At 39.9% G+C, this 20,232-nt stretch overlaps 1 protein-coding gene across 1 annotated transcript in view; it reads right to left on the bottom strand.

The window, feature by feature from the left end:
• Positions 1-241: 241 nt before the first annotated feature.
• The window catches only part of ipo11 (importin 11), a 115,002-nt gene continuing 95,011 nt past the window's right edge, over positions 242-20,232 (bottom strand). The window contains exon 30 of the mRNA XM_070964721.1: positions 242-2,250. Coding sequence (XP_070820822.1) covers positions 2,086-2,250 — 165 coding nt within the window. The 3' untranslated portion in view covers positions 242-2,085. The remainder of the gene's footprint in view (positions 2,251-20,232) is intronic.

Below are 20,232 nucleotides of genomic sequence, written 5' to 3'. Positions count from 1 at the left end.
TGTGCATACCTTACTCTTCTGCTATTGACATTTAGGTCTTCACCGGTGCAGTATCCACTGACTGTCTGTCAGTCAGTTATCAAACTTGGTGGTAGTGCCAGTGCCACGCTGGTCTGATCTGCTTGGAAAAAAAACACACTCCAAAGAACTGGACAGCAGATAACATTCTTTTCAGTCAATCGGATTGTTTCTTTCAGCTCCATGAATCTTCCGATCAATGAAGGAAAGACACAGTCTGATATTTTGGCTGATTACTGCACTTTATTGAAGGCTTTGGAAAAAGCAACAAGGATTATTTCCCATCAAAACATAGCCCCCAAAAAAACATCCTTCCACTGCGTGATGTGTTCTAAACTTCATTGTTATTGTCGTTAACAGAATACGAGTACAGAAATCATCTACTGTTATACTAGAAATGAACATAATAGTAAGAAAGGTCTTTTGAGTTTCAAGGATAGGTAAGGCTGAAAGCATAAGGCCGTAATTCTGACTGCTACTCAACTCTTATCACAGTGTCAAAGGAGCTTGTGTCAGGATTATCTCCTTCCCAGGGTAGTTGACCAACCTAATGAGAGCAAATAAAACATATTAATCCATAAATTCCAGATGAAAAGACTACAAAGGCGGGGTGACCCAGACTATAAATTAGAACAAAGTTACTTTTCCTGGCCACGTTTCAGGGCCACATGCTAATTGTACAAATGCATTCAATCAATATTAAGTCAGTAATTTTTCATTTCAGACTTCCAAAAAAATACCAGACTTCCAAATAACCAATTCTTCTGACAACTGATTCTTCTGTCAAATCAAATATTAATAACTGTTCAACTTAGAAAAACTGGACCTAAAACACACTGTATTATGACTCATACAGTCCCAGCGGCTTCATATATGAGACTCTTTTACCTACCTGGGTCAAAATTCATCAAATTCTTTTACTAATTCAAATGAGACAGTGAAGACACAAACTGACGGCATGTTATGTTTGCAGCCAGTCAGTATTTTGTACAAGTTTGCACTGAGACATGAAAATGGGTACAAAATAAAAAATTCAAAAGATCTAGCAGAGAGTTTTAATGCAACTCAAGCCTAATTTACCACAATCCTGCTGACCTGCTCCAAGGCCTTCTACCACTGTGTTAAAATCCCATGATGTGAGAAAAAGATGAAAACATGTGAAACAGTTTTTGGTTATTAAAGTGCTCCGACACACCATCAATTAGCAGCAGTATGTATGTACATAGAAATATGGTTTAGCACTCTTACAAATCAACCACTTAAAAATCACCCATTTTATGGTCAAGAAAAATTCCCTCTAACTCAACTCAAAAAGAAAGAAAAGCACTTTCTAGTTCTCTCAGTAGTTACTTCAACTTGACCTCTGGTTATGACAATTTTTTGTCTTTTTCTTTTATTAAATGGAACAGAAATGAACACAAAAAATAAAACTAAACTAAAAAGTAAAATATTGTCATGCAGAATATCATCCATACTGTACTTTACATACATACAAAATTACATTTCTTTTTTTCTCTTTTTAAGAATAGATTCTGTAAACACTGCTTTAGGTCCTTTAAGTACGGTTTATCCACATTTCTGCTACAATCTGTACGTTTTTCCGTAGAAAATAGTCCGAGGCTCCTGCTCTGGCACCTGCAGGTGATTCTCAACCCCCTCAACTTTTAAACCATCCAATTTTCTACCCATTCCACGTTAAACCCACAGAAAGAGAAGAAACTAGAAGAAAGAGTGGAAGCTCTAGAGTGGTGGTGCTTTTATGTGGGTGTTTTAAAAACATAAAGGTACTCTGACATTTTTACCCACATACACCCCATCTTAATAAAAAAAGGATGTAAAGGAATCCAGATAACAGAGACAGGGACGAGGGGTGTTAGCTGAGGACAGTAGACAAGGCTAGGTCTGAATATAGATAAGGCATAGCATGGGTGGAGGTTGGGAAGGTTTGGATTAGGAATCCACACGTCGGGCAGATCGTTAGCCTTCTCAGTACATTTTCAAAACTGGGGGAGAGGGTAGCATTGGGCAAAGATGTCGTGTAAGGTAGTGAAGGATTGTAGATGTGTTTCAGAGTCCTTGGAGGAACTCCTGAAGCTGCCTGACCAGCTCTGTGTCCACGGTCTCCATCAGGACCCCGAAGCCTTGGTCTCCCATCAGGGCCTGCTGCGCCTTCAGCTTCTCGTAGACAAACTGCTGGAGAGAAACGCTGTGCACTGGATCCTCCAGGGCCAACTGTAAGTGGGACGAAGAAATGGAGAGTGGAAAAATTACAGTAAGGACGCCGTCTGAGGAAGTGTCTCCAAGTCCGCTTTTTGAGAGAAAGACCACGGGGTTAGCAAAGATATTAAATTTAGTGAAATGAGCAGCTCATTTTCTTTCTCTTGTACTCTGAAGAGACTACTTTCCTTGTGACATAATGTCATGAAATAAATGCTGCAAATTACACGCAGGCATCATTTATTTTCAGTCTCGTCCTCCTCTTCGGAGCAAATGCAAGGAGGCTGATTAGTTTGGCAGCACATTAAGGTTTAATTCTTCTTGGATATGTCTGCACTGTTGTGGCAAATCTGGATTTGGGGATTTCCTTTTTTTCTCCTATTCCTCCTTGCAGATTTGCTCAAGCTCATTCAAGTCGGGACTAAATTTTGGTTTTGGCCTGGTCAGTATGGGTTTTCACATTTTTGTTCTGTAGGCAAACCAGGTGTGCTTTTGTAGGTGATAACGGTCTCTCTACCATTCTTTACAGTCTGGATACAACGCTCAGCTTCTCCCAAAGCTGACAAACGTGGTGAACTACTCCTTTAACTTCCTGGACATTAAGGACTATCCTGTGGAGACAACTGAAACACTACTGACTTCAAAACCACCCTCTGTGGCTGCTATGCTGGTATGGAAGCACTTATGGTAGTTTATCTGCGTACTTCATGGTCTCTGCCTTAACATGTACATTATATGCTTGTTTGACTTCTGCCATACAGTCTGGTGCACAATTACACATTGCATTTCCATCATGCAGCGAGTGATAAACCTGAGCCCTATTCACAGTTTGTGACAGGAAAAACACACAAAGTGACATCAATACAGCAACAATAAAGACACCATTTTTTAAACTGACTGTAATATTCAGTCCATTTAAAAATATAACCTAATAATATTATTAATGGCATTATTAAGACTGCTTAATGACAAGGGAAATCTACAAATAATTCTTAATTCTATCAATTTCTGCTCGAGCTGATATACCTGCAAAAGCAGTTGAAAAGGACATTCAATAGCAAAGTCTTCACAGTGTTTTAGAGTCACTTTTGACAAAAAGGAAAAGAAGGAAAGAACAACAAAGACACGTTACCATTTCCAGCTTTGACATATACAACACACAAAACTCTAGCGGGCTACAGAAAATGATTCAGTATATGCAACTGCTGCCATTCATCTCACGCAGAAGACAGCACAGGAAAAATAATCCTTGACGATAAGTTAGAAAAGTAAGGAAAAGTTGGACGGCTGACTATAGCCGACATATTTCTTTGGCCGAGAACACTGTTGGTTATTTTCTGGGAAGTGAAGAAAGGGCAGCTGCAAACACAACGGCGTGGAAAAGATTTGAGAGCCTGCAAATAAATCGGGGGGTGATCAAAACGTTCCTATATTCAGTGTATCCAACGTTTGAAACTATTTGTTGCGTTACAGAATAAGTTGAAAAGGTAATTATATGACTTTTATTTTTTAAATAATCTAAATGGCACTTTCTGAAAGTATGCACAGTTTCTCTGGATTTGACTGTACCCTGAAATCACCAAGTGCTTTTACTCTGACTTTCCCATTAATTATCTTTATCATGTGATGTTGCGTGACTCTCTTAATTCAACCTTTTGAAAGCAGGTCAGTGTACTGATCTAAACAAACATGATCTCCCCCAGTGACTGTATCTCCTTTATAATTCATTATACACAAAATTGACATTTGGGCGAGCTTGTGCACTCTTACTCACGCAGCCACCCTGCATACCCTACAGAAAAAAACAAAAAAAACAAAACAAAAAAAACCTTTGGGTCCTTTGAGAAGCAGAATATTGTAACGACCACTCTTGGTCTCGAGCCAATCACTGGAAAGAATACTTGTCATGCTAATTAGTTCTTTGTCATTACAGTGCAATCAAACTAGTCAAGAGTGGCTGTTGGAGAGCAGCTTAATGGAAAAGCTGTCATCTAACCTGCGTAATTACCTTAAGCACAAGGCCCTGCTGGAGGTGTGTGCGTGTGTGTGTCTGTCTCTAATGTGTGTGTGTGTGTGTGTGTGTGTGTGTGTGTGTGTGTGTGTGTGTGTGTGTGTGTGTGTGTGTGTGTATCAAGGTCTTTGTAAGCATTTCTTAATCACTATGATCCTCTTACATATCTAATCTAAGTGGGGAAAACATTAATGATACACATCTGGATAAATCAGATACTAATTCTGGTTTAATGAGGAAACTAACACGTACAAGAAAAGTCTGTAGGTACAGTGCATAATGTCTCAATGTGTCCAATTAATGGGAACATCATACGTAATGTGGGAAGCATATGGCCCACAGGACCATTTGATCCAGCCCGTGAGGCAATTCATAAATACAAAAAAGCAATTAATTTTTTTCCCAGCGATAAAGAAAATAACATAAAACAGTAGACTCTGAGCAGTCCGTGAATGCAGCAACACACGTCAACACAACCTAAGGAGATGCAGAGTGTCACGCTTTCCAAGAGAAATGGACATGCTGGTGCGTCATTACAGCTACAATCATGCTAAACTGGATAAGCTATAAGCATGAATCTTGCATGCCAAGAAAAGACGCGAGCCAGGTCTGGCATGATGACCCTGCAGCAGGGAACACCATAAGGAAAGCGAGTGACGAAAGCAAGATGACGTGGGACGCAGAGAAAGTGAGCAATCAGAGCTGTACTTCATTCCTCAGGACAGAGAGGAGGAAGGGGAGGAGGAAAGAGAGGAGTGGGCAACATGAAGGGAGAAAAATGAAGAAAGACAGACAAAATGACAGGGCCTGTGAAAGCCCTCATCTCTAATGCAATCCCTGGACTACTGCTGCCCTTTTCCAAAGCAAACAAAGAGTCCCATGTCATTACTATGCAAACATCAGTGTTGTTCAAAATCGGCCTGTGCCAGTGATTTGAAACATCTCCCACTAGTGTGCCAGCAAGCGCTCTCTGAATGACAGGCCCACACAAAGGCAAGCACACACACATTAAAAACCAGCTACATATTGCTCCTGTTGCATTAGGAAATGTGGGATTAACCAGCAGCCAAAAATTCACTGATTACCAGTTTGTAGAATTAACACAAGTGGGTCTGTTAAGAGTATCTTTTTAAACTTCTGACCCCTAAAACCGCTTCCTTTGCTGTTCATTCCACTCTCCTCACCGCTCTATTCCTCTCAGTCATTTTCTCACTACAGCAGGCTGCTCTATTCAGAGAACATTAGAGGAAACCAAGTCAGGCAAACTGGAGTTAATGATGAAACAACCTGTACTCTTCCAGCCTTTATCTCATATCCCATGGTGCCTCATGTCTAACTGCAAACACACAAATACAGTAGATGTGTGTGTGTGTGTGTGTGTGTGTGTGTGTGTGTGTGTGTGTGTGTGTGTGTGTGTGTGTGTGTGAGAATGTGTGATGTAACGAGCTGTAGGGCTGTATGATGTACTGAAGTATAAACTAAGAACTGTATTGTGTAAGGGACGCTGACAGCGTGGGGTTCAGAGGATTACACTGCAGGCAGATGTTAATTTCATCAGCTAATTTATGACACATCATCTACAGGCTTCGCTAGCCAGCTGCCCTCGGCTATACTGACTAGACTTGCAAGCTGCTCTCAAGTGGTCAAATTCGACTCCAAGCATCTTCTTAAGTGATTCTCAACACATGCTGTAATAGTTTCATGCTTATGTAAGACAATTAATCCAACTGCTGCTTGACAATCTCTCTCTCTCTCTCTCTCTCTTTTTTTTTTCTTTTTTTTTAATTTTGGTGTGAAGCTTAGTTGTTCAGTCGGAGTCAGTCAGGAGATAAAATCATACGGTGTGTGGTAATGATGGACCAGTCACTGCTTGTCACTCTCATTACAATCATTTTAAACCATGATATTTACAACTGGAATGTTGATGCTGACATCACCCGAGCGAGTGGGAGGAATAATAATAAAAAGGAATCTGCCTCAAAACAGAGCACAAATGCCAAAGTACTGTGTGCTGTGCTTTGAATGAGAGTAGCTGTTCTAGGATCCACTGAAGTGCAGAGCCACAGTTCACCTGCAGTTCTGGCCTCATCTCTCTATCCATTGTCTCATCCATTATTTCAAGAAATTAACAAGCTCTCTTTGATTAATGTCGATTTCTGTTTTGGTGAAGGAGTGAACAAGAATTGGTCTTCTTCTTGTACTTCAGCAGTTGCCTACAGGCACAACTTAAGTAAGAGCCTTCCTGTCGCTCAGTGGACTTTTCTCATATTTACTCAGTCATTGTATATGTGCACCTTTCTGACTGTCAAGACAACAAAGCTGTGCATCTTGGTGGAAACACTAACCCAAGCATTGGTGAAGTGACGCACAGCCGGTGCTGAGGTGCCTTAAACCTTGACCAGGAGGAGTTTGCAAAAAGAAGTCTGATTGCATATAAGCTTATGAGAACATACTTCTCACCTGATTTATTACCTCAGTAAACATTTTCTTAATAAGTTTATGAATTGAATGAGCTTGTCAATTGGCAGTTTCGTGTTTCTTCAATACAGCATAATGTTAATTTTGTAAATTATGGTCCCATTCAGACTAAAATAAATGATTCAGCATAGTATGCTTTAACACATGGCTACCTTGTGATTGACAAGTCGCCTCCATTACTCAGTAGCATGTGTATCCTCCCCAGCTCCACCCTCTCATTAAAATATGGTCACTACTGGCTCCAAAAACAAAACAAAACAAAAAAAAAAGTCAAAATGGGGACAGCCATAATGCCAAACTTGAAAATTCAAAACAGTAGTCCACAAAACAATGGGTGATGGTGCAATGGCTCTGTTCACTTTATATTATACAATCCATAGTTCAAAGCCAAATTGTGTCAACACAGCTGTGCAGCAAGTGTTCATCATCACATATTTGGCCTGATGTTAATTCTAGCAAGACTTAAAAAACTCTAAACACATCCAAAGCACCAATCAAACGTGGTAAATAATATTTCAAAGAGCCAGAATCATGCTGTCTAGGGTTTCTATTTATGTCTTGTAAAGTGACTTGTTTCTCTTACGCACAAATCAATAAATCAATACCCTAATTGAATGATACTATGACCTATAAAACCTGCTGCTGTCAAACATGGATGCCATGGTTACCACGCTGTCTGCACATCCATTTCTCCAGTGTTACTTGACATAGAGCAGATACTGGGTCAGACTGTTCTTTTCTCCTGCTCTTTTCCTGCGGTGTGAGCTAGATCATATCAATTAACTCCAGCCAAATATGGCTGATATTTCTTCTACATTTCTAAATTCTTAAACCTCGTTAGTCATGTTTAACTAGATAACTACTGAACATAGAGCATCTCCTAAAATAAAAATTCTTCCAACATTTCTCAAAGTAAATGCACTGACCATAAATCAAAAAAGTATTTAATTTAAAATCAAGGTAGCACCGGTCACCTTGGTCAGTCAGAAAGCATTCAAAGCCCTCTGCTGGTCACTCTTCTGTGATGGAAAATGTCTTGGGGCGGCTTTGGCTCAGGAGGTAAATTGGGTCACCCACCAATCAGAAGGTCAATTGTTCAATCCCCAGCTCCCCCAGTCTGCATGTCGGAATGTCCTTGGCTAAAATATTGAAACTGAAATTGCTTCCGATGCCATCTCATGTACCATGTGTTGTAAAGTAGACTACTACGTGCTATATAAATGCAGTACATTTACGATTTATCAGCAATAGCTTCTTTCCACAGTGAATTATCTTGGCAGGTATTGTGTGATACTTTTATTTCTTCTATGACGAAGGTTGTTGCACCAACAACTGCATTGAGGAGGCACACGGCTTCACAACTCCATGCCAATAATGTGCAATTTAGCCTTGAAGTGGGGATGTCTGTTTCAGTTAATTTCGCAATCGATAGCCGACAGCCATTCGCCAGTAACTACCAGTTAATTATGAGCTGTAAAGCACGCTAGACTGCATCTCCCAATCAGTGGAAGATTTCCCAGACTGAGGGGAAAAATCCCAGTCAAATCTTACCTGTGTTCATGGAGTCTATTTTCCCATGTTTTTGTGTCTTAGATGACTTAAGGGGAGACCACTTTCTGACACTGGTTCAATATTGAGTGAGAGTGCTGCAGCCAGCAGCCACAAAACAGATTGTAATGTAATACAATCCCTCCAGCCATTTACGCACCATCAATGTACGTCCACTAAAAGTGTTTGGTGTTGCCCCTGACAGGCTCACATTGTTATTGTCAGACAAAATTATGGCAAGGATCACTACAGAGACCTTTTCATTAAAGAGTAAGATCCTTTTAGTTTAACCAGAAACGGTCACGATATTGCTCTTGCCAAAGTCACCAGACTCTATCATTTTCTGTTCTCAGTGTTGTTCAGTTTATTCAGTCACAGTAGCTCTTGATGGCGTAACATACTCATGCTCCAGGTAGTGAACTAGCTCTTTGAATGCCTTGTCGTTTACAAAACTGATTGCCAGCTTGTCTGTCTCAATCATACGGCACGCCAACTGGGTGATGGCCTCAGACGGACGGGGATTACACTGTGTGTGCGTGCAAATTAACATATGGCTCAATATGCGTAACTGGTCAATAATATTGTTAACTGCTTCACGGTTAACCATAGACATCCCTGCCTTTACTGGCAGGCTAAGCATGTTCTATTGTCTGTGAATTAAACCTACTGATGGCTGGAGAAGATTAAAATTTAGCCAAGATAGTTGGCTTTGAAATGATCATTTTAATCACAGTATCCCCTCTCCACCTCAAAATTAGAGTCCAGTATTGTGCACGTAGGTTTGCTGGCTTAAAGAGGACATATATTATGCTGTTGCTGCTGGAGTTTGCCCTTTCCTTTAATGTGTTGCATTGCTTTTTTGTGGATGTAAAAGGGAGTTATTCTCTACTATAGAAACCATGAATACGGGCAGTAAAATTTACTTTGAGTCCGTCCCATGTGCATCATCACTCACAAAGAGCGCCAAATCCACAGATGAAAACAGTCCCCAACAAATGCCATATACACTCCTGTTTGAGTAACAACTGGTAAAAACCACAATGCAGAGCTGTTTCAGGAAATGTTTGAACCTTTTAAAACTGTGTATACTCGTGACCAGTTTTGGTCTGTTCTATTGTTACCGTGATTCTAAAGGACCACCAATAACACACACAAAGGATTGTTCATAACAGACTTGTTGCAGTATTCATGGACGCATATGTGAGTGTGTGGCTAATGGATATTATGCATGAGAGTGAAAGTCTCTGCATATGTGTGTATGTTTTGGCAGAGTTGCACTGGCCTGGCGGGGATGGGTCTTCTGAAATATCCGAGTCTGACATTAATCCTGTTACCTCAGGGTTCTCCCATTACAACTCCTGCAAATATCAGCCATCACCTGTTGAACCTGCTCACACTGCCGTAATTGAAGGACATCGACATACTTCTACATACATACATAAAATATCAGGGATATAAACATAAATACATATTTATAAAATGTAAGGAATATGAATTTAAGGGTGATCGCACAAAAATCTCCAACCTGATATTCCCACCTGACGCAGCTCTTAAAGCGTAACTTCATCTTTACTGTGGCTAATAAAAACTCTGAGATGCTTCATTATTCACATTCAGCGGGAGAGCAATTAAATTCCAACACTGTGCTGCCCACCACACACTCTTTTCACTCATAAAACAGAAACAGACTGTGCGGTATCTTGGCTGAGAAACCTCTTACCCTGGGACCAGTCAGTCTTTCGCTCCCTCTCATAAAATGCAGTACAGTCTTTTCAGCCCAAGATGCACACTGAAATCAACATTTCACAGGAACTTCTCAGTGGAGGGCTGCTGCACAAAACCACATACATTCACAAGAGATACCAGATGAACTCACTGATTAGCGCTCAACCAGACAGAAAAAATACATTCAGCGATCGATATCTAAAAATTCAATTTAAAGTAAGCACTGTATTTCAACCTCCTCTAGGAAACCAGGAAGCACCCTGATCAAATGCCTGAAATTTGGAGGCACTGATTCTTATCCCAACCGCTTAAACACTGCGCTGGAAAATGCCCCAGTGCGTGCTGAAGGTGACAGTCTGATGAAGCCAGCAGCACCACATCATCTACAAAAAGCCCCCAAACCGGACATCCTCCTCCCACTGGCTGCGCTTTAAGATCCTGTCCATGATATCACATATTGAATCAGTGACATGGGAAAACACCTCCAACACCGACTGAACACGCCTCTATCCAATTCAGTTTACTGTCATTATACCAGCCGAGCCACGAACAGGAATTCCTGTTCAGAAAATGGATGGACCTTTATGCATCAACCTGATGCATCAACCTGATGCATAAAGCTGCACCCATGCAGCTCATCACTTGGGTCATTATACAAATGTTTTCACAGGCTGACTAATACTCACTATGGCCAGCAGCCTAATCTGTGAAAGTGGTGGAGTTTCCCTTTATAATGAATCCAAATCACATTAAGCACCATTAACGTCATGACTGCATTACAGAGCTTCTAAATAGACCCAATTATAAACTAGATTAATTTATAAGTCCATGATTATTTAAATGATTGCAATTTAAACTAATTTCACCACACAGGCATGTTTTGGGCAAATGAAATTTTGTGTGTATGTGTCTCTGTGGGGAATTCAGAGAGGCAGAAAGGAAAGTATGTTTTCTATGAAAAGACACAGAGAAAGATTTGTGCGCTTTTAGCCTCACAGTGACGTGTCGATGTAAATGCCCTGTCGGGTCAATACTGTCAGGATGTTAAATGACTTAGTCTAGACCCAATCAATGGCTTAGCTCATCAGGACATGAGGAAGAGATTTAAATGTGAGGGATGCTGGTAGGAAGTAGCTCTGGGGACCTTACACCATTACTATGTACACACTTAGTCAGAATGGTATGAAAGAACTGCAGGACTGCCTGCAAAGATCTCACCACAATCACAAGCAACTGATGTCACAGTGTACTAACACGCTTTGTAGTACACATCTTCATCGCTGCAGTAAGGTGAGGGCAGAAAAACACCTTATTGGTCAGCTCTTGTTAAATTTAGTGTTTCGTTGTGTTGTTCCATCCATTTTATAGATGCATTTTCCACCAGTGATCTTTATAAACATTCCCTCCAAAGTGAATACGTGATGAAAAAGCTCGTTCTGCATTATAATGTGGATTCCAGTGCTCCAAAAAAGCTCAAGTATAACGGTCAACCTTTTACAGACATGACCAAAGGACCAAATAATGTAAACCACAATACAGGTCGTGTCATCGACAGTGTTTCTGCTGCACAAGAGCAAAACAGTGATTTGAATAATCGTGGTTTTACCACTTTTTTGCGAGTACAATTTTTATTGTTTGTGCAGTTGAGTGTTCAGAAAAGAAGACAGAAAGACCCCTTAAAAAGGCACAAGGATATGCCAGTGACAACAGCTGTCATTTTGTGATTGGTTATAATGAAACACAGAACAGGCAATTGCACAGTTGGAGGCAACAGAACAAAGCTTTACTCTGGTAAGACCAAGCCAATAACCAGCCATGTTTGTCGAAACACCCAATCTTCCAACGATTCCTTTGTTGCGGTGTTTCAGTGTTATTTGCAAACTTTTCAAAAATGCTCTGAAAATGTTTGTGGGGATGTGAAGTATTTCAATGTGTAAACATTTTCAAATGTATTCACACTTGTGTGGACATGGTCTGAATCACAGGTGGGCTCTAAGCAGCACTGACCAAACAGAAGAGAAAGCAAACAGAGCAAGACAGACGAGTGAGCTGAGAGATAAGGTCATGTACATTCGTCAGTGTTATATTATTATATTCAGGGATTGATTGATTAGCCATACAAAAAATAGACAGCAGCATTAAATAGTCATGAAGATAGACCCAAGTGGAATTTAAAAAGAATAAGACAGGAGAGGTCAGAGCAACAGTCGTACAGCAACAAGGGCGAGAGCAGAAAGAGATTACGCAAACTGTCGCCCCCAAACACAGACTTCACTTTCCTGTTCTGGGGTTTCATTAGTTCATGGTCTCTTGACTTAGAGGGAGGATTAGAACTTGATTGCAGTAATTTTCCTCACTAAATGAGGCAGAACAAATTTTAATACCCTAATTAGTACTGTACTAGAGGGCGGAAATGCAAGAGCCCTTCAGTCTGTCATGAGAGTGTATATTACCAAAACCATACCTTTAGGTGCAGGCATGCATGTACACAAACTCACACAAAAGCAAATATCACAAAAACAAGTGACAACATGAGAAAGCTATAAATCTGCCTCGAGCAGAGACCACCCTCAAAAAGTTAGCATTCGTGTTAAGAAGGACAGAAGCTGAGAAGGCTACAAGGAAGTCTACAAAGACTCTGAATAAGCTGTAGGAATTCTTGATTGCAACAAATAAAGGCCGATAAACAATTCTGGAAACTTAAAATAAGTTTTTTGATGTGCAAACCAACACAGTGCTCTTGCAGATTGAGAGGCTGGCTGCGACTCGGAGGACTCATGCAACCAGGGCTTTGAGCAACAAGCCGGGTCCAAACTGTGATACACAACATCCTGTCTGAAATCTGCTGTGCCATCTGGCAGGCACTGAAAGACCTGTTTATGCAACTGTAAGATGGCACTCAGGAGTGGAGGGATGCAGTCAGCGACTTCTGCAGTTTGGAAGTTTTTAAAGTGTCATAGTGACAATGTGGGAAAGTACAGAAAAGAGAAAACACTGAGACTGAGGAAGAGTAACTTTACTACAAAGATTTTCAATTCTTAGTGAAAGAAAAAATATGATTTATTAACCAACCATCTTGGTGCTAAATTGATTCACTTCAGTTTACAACATGGTAATTTGAGCTTTGCAAACATATAGTATCTTTTACAAGTTGACCTAAATCTAAATCTAAATCTCAATCTAAATTTAAATCTTTGTCTTTATTTAATAGGACCATTGGATGTGCCCAGTTCAAATGATGTGAATTACTTACTAATTCTTGTGCAGTACACAACTGATGACTATATACAAAAGTGATTAACTGATAGCTACATGGCTAACTGAGCTAACTAGCTAATGGCAGCGACAGTTAGCAGCAGTTGGTGAAGCTATCGGTCCATCAAGAAACTCAGTAAATCAGTGAGAGTTGAGGCAGAGCTGCCAGAGGACAGCAGAGGCAAAATCACAAAATATTTTCTCCCTGAAACATGTCAGTTTCAACAAAATCAGAGAATACATTTAGAAAGTTGTGTTTTTGTGCAGTTATCATAGGGCCCTGTGAAATCTGTTTGCATTTTTTTTCCCATCAGAAAGAGTGTCTAGTCATATGGTGGATGAGTGAAAATTCAACAGTTCAATAAGAAAATATTCTAAATTTTAAGAATGTCCACTAAGGTGATAACACACAACGTAATTGTTTATCAAAGAGACCCTCTGCAGGACAGCCTCCATGTGCAACTTGAACGCAGCAGGTAACACGGTCTGAGGACAATCTCACGCTCAGGCGAAGCCACAAAGTCTTCAACAAACTCACTACTGTCAATGTGGCTGCACTACTGAGAGTTTATTGAAGCAATGAGCTTTTACTAGTTAATTAAATTGTTATTATTATCATTATATATATAATTATTGTTATTTCATTGATAAAATAACATCTAGAATGGGCTAAGGGTGATCACGATTAATGTGAACAACTTTCAACATCCCTGCAACTATTAGCATTTGAGATCATAAAAGCTGTACAAAAATGACTTTTTTTCCACATTAAACATTAAACACACTGATGAGAAACTACTGCTCGTCTCTTCTTGTCACTAGATACACTGCAGACAAGCAGCAGCTGACAGAAAGAGGAGGTCACATTATACAGAGAAATACTAGCTGTTTCTGGGGGAATAAATGTGAAAGGAAGCTAAAAAAAGAGCATGCTGAGCTGTCAAGTTTCATCAGGGGTCACTAATAACACCGCCAAGCACATCATGTTTAGGAAAGTGGTTTAAAAATAATCACACAAAGGGAAACCGTTTACCGCATACTGCCATGAGAAACAGCACAATTAGCTGATAATTAGCCTGATCTGCCACCATCGATTATCAATATAAACACACATTATTAGATTGTAAACCGTTAATCAAACCAATAGCTAACCATAGTCAATGAATGTCAGAATTGATCATAGTTTAGCAGGAATATAACACCAAACTCCCATTGTAAAATACAACATATTAACAATTCCTAATGTGTCTTTAGACTGAATGAGTCAACTGCCTACCAGCCTCTGCTGGTTAGCTGCACTATTTTAGTGGGAGATGTGGGAATGAGAAATTAACTAAGATTTCTCATTAAATTAAATGTTGGTTGGTGGATTAGATTGATTAGATTGATTAATTGACATTTTTGTGCTGGTTTGCAGTTTCAAACCATTACTGAAGTGTCTGTTACATTTCTCGACCCCAGTTGTGTTTTAGCAAAACACTACAGATCCATAGATCGGCCCCATTGTTACCGATACCTGATCCGGCTCTTTGGGTCAGTTTTGGATCAATATTGGATTGGTGCGTCCCTACTCAATATATTTTTTTCTTTCTACGGCCACTCCGAGGCTCTGTAGCTGCCAGCTCATTTCCCAGAGAGAATCTTACTGTATTAGTCAGTCTTATATAATCAGATAGCTTAGTAAAACACGACTTGAAATGAAAATCCCTCCAAAACCGGCTATGTTGTGGTACAGCAGTTCTTTAAGAGGTATTAAACAACCATGAGCCAGTCCTGGCTCTACTGGACAACCAGTGCAGAAGTAGCTATAGGCTTCCTGAGGTCCATTTTGGGTCAGAGCAATGTGCAATAAAGTGTGTGTGCAAATCTCAGAGTTTTGCCAAATCTGAAGTCATGACCCAGACAGAGAAATATCAAGCATTAAAGAACATTAAAAAAAAAAGGTAAGACTTCAGATGCTTTTGCTTTGACTTCTCTGACTGCAGTGCAACATATTGTGAAGGGACATCTGCAGCATACTGTCTTCAGTGAGGGCTGCTGGCTGTAAAATACACCTTTGGTGCACAAAGCAATGCTTATCAAATGCATGTGCAAAGTCAAGTGAGCACCTGAGTCAGTCTAACTTAAACTCATTATTAACTGTCTTGACAAATTTGAGCTACACAATCCAGTGTTGTCCAAAGCGTGACAAGTAATCTTTATAGTTGAGTTAAAAGTTTGGGCTGCTTGCAAACTGTCCGTTCAGAATTTGCTATATTGTGCTGGACACCTCACACTCTGTGGGCTCTCTGCTTTGCCAGCATCTGTTGTGCATTTGCCAGACTTACAGCTCAATACTTAAATAATTACATTAATGGGTCAGTTCATTCTCCACTCCGAGCTTCACGCAAGATGGCATAATGATGGCTTTGCAAACAGCATCAAGAGAGCACTGCATGCTTGGAATCACTATTCAGGCAATACTGTTGAACTGCCAGAAATATGCCAAGGGCTGATGTACTGTAGACCAACATTTGCTCTCAGTCAATCAAGGTTAATGCCTTATTTGATTAATTAATGCACCTGCCCTGAGCAAAGACCAAAAAGTCAATCACTCTGTCACTTGTCTGACAAGCCCTGAATTTTGAGTGAATGCGGTTGAGCATGAGAAAATGCAGGGAGCATTTTTCGACTCTCCCAGAAACCAGTCACATAGATTGGTTTCCACTGAAATGAGCCAAATGCAGAATGAATAAGCATCACACTGGTAATTAAGATGCATTAAGATCAATTTAACAACTGAATTGTCAGACCAGAGATCAATTATTCTCATGCCTTGAATCAGACTAATTAGCTCCCAATAAATCCAAGGAGCTGACAGGTGAAAATACTAAACACAATTTTGGCTGCATCATCATCTGATCTGCACAGCTGCAACACAAAGACAGGCAGGGGTGCAAGTGGGCAAAATGATTCTAGCTTCATCTGTGGTGCATGCCATACATTTTAATATCTAGCCTAGCTGCTCTTTGTAAGAGCAGGTTGCACTCTTGTTTAGATGCTGATGGGCAGAGCAGTGATGGAATTACATGGGCTTCATGCACTCTAACAATGATAAAGATGTAATCTGTCCTGCTCAAGCAGGTGCAACAAACCTAAAGGCGAGTCAGGGAGATGTCAATAAAGTGCAGTCTGCACACACCCTCAAGTGCTGAGAGGATATATAATCAGCTAGAATAAGGGTTTACCACGGTTGTGCGTGGCCTTTTGATAGACCTTTTCATGGCTGATACCTTTGGCAGGAAAAGCAGCAACGTGTATTTAATAACATTAGTGATGGCTGCATTCCACTTTTGGCTATTAATTACCCCTGTGCTTTTTCTTCTATGACAACTCAAAATGGCTGCTGTGACAAAGGTCTATATCACTATGAGGAAAAAAGCTGTCATGGCCATGAAAACAGAACAGGAAGAACTGCACTGTACCTCGCTTCCTGTTCTCCCTGGGACACTCATTTGTGTATTTAATTCACAGTAAACCAATCTGTAGATTTGCTTTTACTTTGGCACTGAAACATATCTTCTTAAAAATCATCGTCTTCAGTGATTCAGTTCAAAAAATAACACACGAAAAAGACGAGTCAGTAACATTTTGCAAACACTGTTATATAGTGTTTACATATTAATCCCATTTCTTCAGAGTGGAATTCAATCTGACTATACTGACAGAACCACAATGCCAGCCTCAAACCTTCATAATTGAGATACAAGCTTCAAACACCGTTCATGTAATATCCGGCATCTTTGAGAAACCATATTATCATGCTTTACCTGCTGCGTTTAATTTCTGGTTAATTCAAAGAGTGGTAGATTGCAACATATTTGCAGTCCTGACACTCTAAGAACCTACAACTCCCAGTACTCTCATGGACGAATGGCTCTAAACCTGAGAAACAACAGGGATGGAAACTAATTTTGATAGTTCTGTACGCCTTAAGCCGCACAAAGGCGAATCTTTATATCTTGTGCAGCAAAATAACACTGTCAGAGAGGTCTGTTATTCAACAAAACCAAATTATGCTGACACTGATGGTCTGGTTGAGACTAGGAGCAATAATAAAGCAAGAATGGCAAGTCGTCATTGCAAATGCTTTGTGTGGCGCAGAGTGAATTGATAACACAACGAAACTCATTTCCTATAAATATATACCTCTAGAGGACCTCTGGTGTCAGTTTGATTGTTCATTAAAATGAAATAATGAAAATGTGTTGAATGACAAAAACAATTTCATTATTTATCGGCAGCATCAAAAAGCATTTTCAGTTCACTCTGAGCAATGACAGCCACTGGGTAATAATGTAATAGGTATCATTTTCTATCATTTCCTTTCTTAAACATCAAAGCATGCATATTTAATATAATTGTCGTTTAAGGAAACTAAATCACATTTTATTGCTAATCTACACACAATAATGAAAAAGAAGGGACATTTTCATGACTAATTAATAAGCGCTGAAGAAATATTTTCCAGCCACTCAGAGCAATAACAGCCATGGGGCAACAATGTAATAGTCAAATTCGTTATCATCCTCTTCTTAATTTTCTAAGCATGCACATTTAATGGGATGCCCTTTCAAAGCCGCATTCAATCAGCAAAAGCTTGACTGGAGGAGCTCCTCCGATTGGAGTTTTTACTTATGCCCCACCTTGATTACCGGGGGGACGCAATGCTCCGTACTCCACACTAGAGTTGGGTATTGCTTAGATTATGGAAAATCTGATTCTCATTCTTTGGAAACTTTGCTCAAATTCTTGTTCATTTTGCAAGAAAATTATAGTATCAAAAAAAAAATTAAGTTGAATATTAGCTGTCTTATGCTCAAGTTTGACGCGGCTGATTCTGAGACATTGGGAACAAGAAAAACTGTATTTTTATACCATAATGCAATGAATGTTTCTTTATTTGACTGCATGAAATGTTTTTCTCTGCATGCATCACATATTTGTTTTCTTCAACTTTGCTTAAAAATGGCCCTGAACGCGCTTAATTTAGACTGAAAAAATGTCATTAAGTCAACACATGGACAAAGTATTTTACTCAACCTCTCACACACTTATTCCTGTACCTGTTTGTCTGAGCTGAGCTGCATGAGTATAGATTATTTTTATTACATTCAAAATTAGCATGACCACCTTTAAATCTGAAAACAACTCTTCTAACTGTGAGCCTAATGTTTATCATATCATATGTACCCGCTATTACCAATATCAATCGCAGAAAGACGCACTTCTGAAAACCAACTCATTAGCCTAATAGCCTGGAACGAAAAAATCATCAGTTACACATCCTGAGCAAATGCAATAAATGACTAATTCGAGCATTCTGTTCAAATAAATCGAAACCACTTAAACAATAAACAGATTACAACAAATGGGACTTATAAAATGAGGGTATGCAGGCGGGATGCTGCATTATAGCTGTGGTATAATGAACCATTAGAAGAAATGTCTCTGAGGGGCACAAAGTTTAATGCCAAGACTTGGTGGCCTCCACACCTTCAGTTGATCTGTGGAACTACTCACTCAAATAAAATCTGATTTTAAGGTTGATTTGGAGCTGTGCAACCAGTACAACCTGAATTATGGTGGGTTAGGTACAGGAAGTGTCAAGTTGTCACCACTAACAACTTTTAATTGACCCTATTACAAATAGTACAAGGTGGTTTTTGAGAATAGTCTATATGGATGGAAATTCAGCCTGGTGGTAATGAACTATGTTAGGTTTGGGATACTTGCTGAAAATGTTGAAAAATCAATGTGGCTTCCTAGAAAAAACTTCCTGGTTACACAGGATAATTTACATAATAAGGATATAATTCACTGCAAGGCCTGCGGATTATCCAAAGTAAAATAAATATTGTATTTGGAATTACATGCTGCTTTTGAGGTTTCAAAAAGGTCATTTTTCTGTGTTTTTTCCCCACTTTTCAACATCGTAACAGGGCAGCATGAGAAGTTTCAGAGACCCATTTCTCAATACTTATAATACCAATGAGAGTATCTGCATGGCTGCAGTAGATACCACTAAAGGTGTGAGGGACACGATTAGATGTTGGTTTATTATTGCTTGATTCAAATCTAAATCTGTTGAGACCTGCCTTCTAATTTACATGTAAACAGTGTAAACCACAATGCAGCACAAGAGCTTGAATTTGAGCCATGTTTGGCCATGATTCACTACATGATACCATATCTGGCCTCTATCACTATTCAATGATCACGTTCAGCAAACCGCCCCCTCATTATATCCCATTTTTCCAGCACAATTGCATGTAATGGGGCACCTTTGTCTTCTGCTTTTATATTAGAGACTAATCAGTCACTGGCACCTACTCACACAAAAGCAGCACAATAACCTGGTGTATGTGCCGTGCATGTATATTAGTGCATTTAAAAAAATAAAAAACAAATAGAATAGGCTCGAGTGGGTGTGTGCCACTACAGCGCAACAGACGGAGCCCATGTCATTAGTATCCAGTGGAGAAAGTCTTTGATGTCGCCTATCCTTCTTCTTGTTTGATGGTGTTGGCCTTGTAGATGAAGCACAAGAATCAAATGATACATTATGTACCGAGGCCCAAACACAGCATCAGTTAGCCTGGTCTAGCTGCCTGGAACACTCAGATCAAAGTGAGGGACCCTTACAAATCCCAGACAAGATAGAGTGGAGCAGTCAACAGCTTCCAAAACACAAAACAAACCCCCCCTCTAAACGCAGAAAAGCATGACAAGTTAAATTTAGGGACAAATCAGATGACGGCAGTCATGGTGAGGCTGCCTCTCCTCCCACAGGGAGTATAAATCTTAAAATGAGCTGAAGACAGCCTCTGAATGGAATGATGGATCAAGAGAAACACTGAGCTGTGCAGGACATCCGAGGATAAACCAAACCCACATATTCAAAGGATGACCATTCAGATTTTTTGCGCCTCCTTCATTCC

The sequence above is a fragment of the Chaetodon trifascialis genome, chromosome 6 (assembly GCF_039877785.1).
Source record: "Chaetodon trifascialis isolate fChaTrf1 chromosome 6, fChaTrf1.hap1, whole genome shotgun sequence".
NCBI lineage: Eukaryota > Metazoa > Chordata > Actinopteri > Chaetodontiformes > Chaetodontidae > Chaetodon > Chaetodon trifascialis.
Note: the sequence above shows the minus strand (reverse complement) of the source record. Positions and strands in the feature narration are given on the sequence as shown.